Here is a 6,000-nt window from a genome sequence, read left to right as displayed (position 1 = left end):
CCTCCTTCCTTCCTCAATGCAGGCGGGACGCAGGTAAGGAGATGTTCCTCGCTCCTGCAGCTTCATACACAGCGATGTGTGCTGCCGCAGGAGCGAGGAACAACATCGTACCTGTCGCTGCAGCGAAATTATGGAAATGACCGACACTGCACAGATCACCGATTTTCGACGCTTTTGCGATTGTTTATCGGTGCTTCTAGGCTTTACACGATGCGACGTCGTTACTGGCGCCGGATGTGCGTCATTTTCGATTTGACCCCGACGAGATCGCAGTAGCGATGTCGCAATGTGCAAAGTACCCCTAACAATCCCCCTCTACTATGGAAATAAACATCATATATATATATATATATATATATATATATACGGTATATATATACGGTATATATATATATATATTATATACATATATATATACCGTATATATATATATATATATATATATATATATATATATATATATATATCTATCTCTATCTATCTTATGGATGGGCAGCTGCTTGCTTTTCCAGCAACAGCGCCCCCTATTTATCTTTTATTGCAGCTTTTCAGTTGGATGGTGGTAAACTGCAATGCCAGGCACAGCCCAACGACAGGAATGGCGCTGCCTCTAAAAAAGAAGCAGACCCTTTTAGTAAAATCTCAGACAATCCCTTTAATTTAGATACGTATAGTTGTGGTGTACTATAATATAATCGGTGCAGATATATTTGTGCCACGTCTCATGACATTCTGCGATCATTACCGAAAAATGTGAAAGGTGAATCTCCTTATACAAAATGAATCACATTAAGTAAATAATAAAGGAGGAAATCTGCATTCTCTTAACCCCTTCACTGCCAGAGAAACCAGTGGAGGTACTAACAGCAAAGCTATAAAAATCCCCAGTTCACCAGTGTAACCTTTTCATGGCCAAATTGCACTCCTGCTGCTGCGGTGTTTGGCTCGGTTGATATTCCGTTCTGGCCACCGCATTAATCCCTCTTCCCTCCGCCGACTTCTCCTGAGACTTATATCACCTCACATAGTGTACCGAAAAGGCACTTTTCAAAAAACATAAATTTTTCTTTTTTAAATGTTTTCTTTTTTTTTTTTGTTTTTTTTCAATATTTTCATTTTTTTGGTCATTTTGTTTTCATTTGTAAAAACAGTGCTTTTTTAATTTTTTTTTTTTTAAAAAAGTTCTTTTGTGTTTTTTTTTTTTCAAGTTAAGACGACAGAGTGGCGAATCACTCAAGTCTTCAGGAAACCTCCCTGCTCACCTATGTACAGATGTGTGTACGAGGGTGTCTATAATATACACACATGTAATATATACTGTATATTATATACACAGGCACACATATAAAGTAAAGGGCGGGAAGCAGCAATAATGGAACGCAGACATGCCAGATTCCTAGTACGTTCACAAAAAATGTGACAGAAATGCTTCATTCCAGTTGGGGAATTACTTCTATCCAGATGACAAGAGTCCCAGGAATGGGAAGATTTCTGTTACGCCAGTAGGGAAGAAGTAGTATTTTTGTGCCCTTTATGTTCATTTTTATATTTCAGGTCTGACCAGGATGTTAGGATGTATTAAATAAAATAATAACATGTTTTATGGCACAGAATGAATCTAAATCCACTTCCAGTGCCAAAAAATTCTATCCGCCCTGCAGCTTCAGTCTCAACCGGCAGTCAATCCCTGACTACATGCTTCTTCCTATGTAAAACTAAGACTCTGAGATGACTGCCAAAATTCGGTATGAATCTCATACCAGTGCGTAATTGAAATCCTTTTTACCTGGTGTAGAGTGAAATAGAAAATGAAGATAAAAGGTGTTTTTGCTTTACACACCTGCCAAGCAAAACTGGAATGAAGCCGAGAAAGAAAGTTTGCCTAATTTAGCACTAAAAAGAACGCAGTCAGGAAGGGGGGTGGGAGTCGGGAGTTTAATAATAAAAAATGAAAGCTGCCGCTGTACAACTGAGGAGGTTATCTTCCGATAAGATGCAGATGTCCAGTCAATCCTCCTCTCCACCACCATACAAATCGGCAAGTTTTTTGAAACGAGGGCCCCAGTCATTCAAGTACTCAAAGTCCTGATCCTCAGAGCTAGAGGAATTGAGAGAACTAACAGAGCCGGCGGTGGACCCACTGCCTTCATAATCGAATACCAGGAGAGAGTCATAAGGTGGCGCTGTAGGATCATTGTCTGCTGCTCGCAGGCCCTGGAAAGGAGAAGGAAAAGCAAAGTGTTAGACGCTGACGAGGGATGAGGCAGAGCTGTCGTATGGCTTTTTCTGATTCTGAACATTTTCTACAATCCAAACCAAGGTCCTGATCTGTGCATTGACATGAGGCAGCGAAAGATGTGTGCAGTAGATAAGAACTCTAGCAACTTCATCAGAAACAGTAGATAGCCTTTATCACAGATGCCTTCCCTTACCTGAAGAAGTCATACAATTAGTTCACAAGGGACCCAAAGCTGCAAGGAGCGTCTGTCCAAAACACATTATAGAGTGGGGTGGTGCTGTGGTCACTTGACAAATCTTTTGTCATTGCCATTTCCTGATGACATCCTGAATCAACAACGGTAATAGAGGCAGGGTGAAGTGACCACAGAGCCAAAGCTTCTATCACCTTCGCCACACTTCTGTCACCGCCACCCCACATCTTCAGTCCCAACTACCACATAGCTTTTGTTCCCACTGCCACATTCACTGAAATGAGACGTCATCCAGGATAGATAATAGCAACACATATCTCATAAGACGAGCCATTACAGTGAGCACCAAACCGACCAAGGTAAGGTAGGAGAGATGCCAGCACTTCTCATGGTAGTAGAGAAACACAGGAGGACAGGAGTAAAGTGCAAATATAAATTACTTTATTGAGGACATACACAACAAGGTGACTAAAGATAAAAAGGTACACTACCATAACAATAGGGACAAATAAATACCAGTCCTGATAAATAGCTGTATCTGAGTATGGTGCTGAGGGGTATGTAGCTTCATCAAGGAGGGGAGTCTAAGTGGCCACTTAGACTCCCCTCCTTGATGAAGCTACATACCCCTCCCGAAACGCGCGTCGGATGGAGATTCTGGGCATGTTCTAGGGACCTTATTTGACTTGGGACTGCGCTTTCGGCTGCTGGCACTTTGAGTACACTGCTGTACCTTTCTACTGCACTAAGCACTTTAGGTAAGAAAATATGAATATTGCGGATTCTCTTATTGCTTACCTTTTAGCTTTACTATCATAGGATCAGCTCTAGTCTTTCTGTGGCGTCTCATTTATCATCACCATGATCTCTCCCCATTATATGGTGGAGAATCCATGATTGACTTATGTGCTGCACCCTCAACCGCAGTCCCTGTCCTTAATAATTTCTATTCTCTATACTCAGTCCTGAGCTAAATCCTCTTATTTCCAGCCACTATTCATATAGATTTATCGTAACAATCATTTCTTGACACACTATAGTGGGCTGTTATTAAAGCTATTTATCAGGCCTAGTATTTATTTGTCCCTATTGTTATGGTAGTGTACCTTTTTATCTTTATTCACCTTGTTGTGTATGTCCTCAATAAAGTAATTTATATTTGCACTTTACTCCTGTCCTCCTGTGTTTCTCTTCAGGACAGATAATAGTAGCGGGGTGAGTAACCCCAGCACCACCCCTTAATGATTATGCATTTTAGGGCGGTGACAGAAGCCATGGGGCGGCGCTGCTATCACTCACCCTGCTTCTATCACCACCACCTGATGACATCTTGTTTCAGAAAATCAGGAGGTAGGGACAGAAGCTATGCATCATTGGGAACTGAAGATGTAAAACTGCAGTGCAGTAGTGACAGAAGACGCGTGGTGGTGAGGATAGAAGCTGCGGCTCTGTGGTCATTTCTCCCTGCCTCCATTACCACGGTTGATTTTGTATGTCATTAGGGAATGGTAGTGAGATAAGTGGTAAGTGATAATTAAAAAAAGGGAGAATAGTAGGGAATTTTAAAATAAAGCAAATTACAAAAGTGGTTAGAGCTTAAAAATAGATATTTATAAAGAACGTTTTATGTATCAGACAATCCCTTTAAAATATAGTATTACCATGTATAAACCACAGTCAACAACAAGGGCAAACTATGTGGGAAGGCAAATTAGCAAAGGATCTTAACCCAACATCTGACGCATTGACAGACACAGACAGAAAAGGGCCCCTGTGCAAGAAGAGTATATGGGCCCTTTTTTCAGCAAAAGAGTTCATGAAAATGCACAATCCCACCTGCTTTGAAGTTAGAAATGGCCCCCTGACCTCTTGGGCCCCTGTGTGGCCGCACAGATTGACCCAATGATATGTCTGCCCCTGATCTGAAGGCTGTCACAAGCTCCCTTTGCTTCCACTAGTGTAGACAGCAGGAGGAGGATTTTTGCCTGAAGCTTACAATCTACCCTGCTTTACTGGCTGAACATCTCCCAGAAGGTTATGGCACTAGTTTTGGGGAAGAGAAGTGGTCTTCTGTCCCTTGCCTAATAATAACCTTCGTATCACTAATATTATTTTATCTACCGTGATTACCATGGACCGGAAGCAAGCGGGGACAATATACTGTATATCGATGACCGAAATCTGGTTAGGTTGAGTTACTGATTTAATATGAGACATCATTTATACAAGATAAGTCTTGGATTAATGGTCATTTAATCTGCACGCTGATTTTAATAGTGTCAGACAGTGTAAAACCCAGAACGGCAAACTCCACATTGGGATATATAGTAATTCACTGACTCGACAAAGCTGTGTGGGCCTGAAGAGCAAAACACTGACAGATAAAAGCCAGAACAATATGTTATTCTAATTAAAACATGGCTGCATTTAATATTCCTGACTTCTGCCAACCGTCTCTGAGGAAATAAAATCTCGATTTGATTAGAAAATAGGAAAGCACTTTCTTTAATAAAAGAGACTGTGCTCACAAAGAAACATACAGACTCCTATATTACTGATTAAAAAAAATAATATGGTTAGCTGAGCTCTTTGTGTCTAGAATTACAGATCTATCATTCGTTTTGTGCTTTATTGTATGAACTGGACAAAAATCATTTTTGGGTTTTCAAGTTCGCTTCAAATATAAATCAGATGTCAAATTATAACTAAAATGACAATGGTGTCCTCACAGGTCTACACAGCGACCATTCAGATCAATAATTGCTGCCTTCCAAATCTCACTGAGGTGCAAGATGGATTAATGTGAACAATGTGAGATTTAAAGTGATATTCCAACCATCGACATTTATAGCGAGAAGTTATGTGGGGTCCATACAACAACCCCGTTCAGAAATCCAGTGTGTCTGGTAGCATCCAAGAAAGGGAGAAAGAGAGAGAGGTCAGAGCAAGTGCGCTACTCCCTACATCAAAATAATAGCAATGGCTACGGTTGGAATACCCCCCATAATCACTCATATTTTGGAAGGGATTAATTAATAAATTATGGTTAACCTTCCAAGACTGGAGTCATATCCGCCTTTTTGTGTGCATTTTTACAAATGTGATGGCAATGCCGGCCAGACACTAGCAGCACAACAATGACTATAATGAAGTCTCTTGGGTCTCGGTCATACTGTCCATCATTTTACACTAAAACTTAGAGCTGCATGCTGAGCTATTTTGCCTGCCATGTTTGCCAATATCCATAGTAGAGATTCCAATGCAGATGTTAGCCTAGAATAAAGCCAACTATACAGAGGAGATGACTGTTGGCCAAACGTTGCCTCAGCCGACAGCCATTTCAGCTGACTCTCCCATACACAGGAGCGCTTGTTTGGCAGAAAGCCAAACAACTAACAAAGCAGGTGGCATATCTCCAAAAGAACAATGCAATTGGCAGTCCGAATCAGACACGCTTGATCGACATCCCTACCGTCCATTAGTCTAAGGTAAATGAGCGGACCTGTTGAAGTTGGGTGCGGCGGGGTCAGCCGAACTTTAGGTAAAGTTCGGTTTTGGATCCGGACTT

General features: G+C 41.2%; 1 protein-coding gene across 1 annotated transcript in view; it reads right to left on the bottom strand.

Annotated features, from left to right (window-relative positions):
* Positions 1-467: 467 nt before the first annotated feature.
* CDH4 (cadherin 4) overlaps positions 468-6,000 on the bottom strand; it is a 1,210,640-nt gene continuing 1,205,107 nt past the window's right edge. The window contains exon 16 of the mRNA XM_075350393.1: positions 468-2,214. Within this exon, the coding sequence (XP_075206508.1) occupies positions 2,008-2,214 (207 nt within the window). The 3' untranslated portion in view covers positions 468-2,007. The remainder of the gene's footprint in view (positions 2,215-6,000) is intronic.

This window comes from Anomaloglossus baeobatrachus, chromosome 5, assembly GCF_048569485.1.
Source record: "Anomaloglossus baeobatrachus isolate aAnoBae1 chromosome 5, aAnoBae1.hap1, whole genome shotgun sequence".
Taxonomy (NCBI): Eukaryota; Metazoa; Chordata; class Amphibia; order Anura; family Aromobatidae; genus Anomaloglossus; species Anomaloglossus baeobatrachus.
Note: the sequence above shows the minus strand (reverse complement) of the source record. Positions and strands in the feature narration are given on the sequence as shown.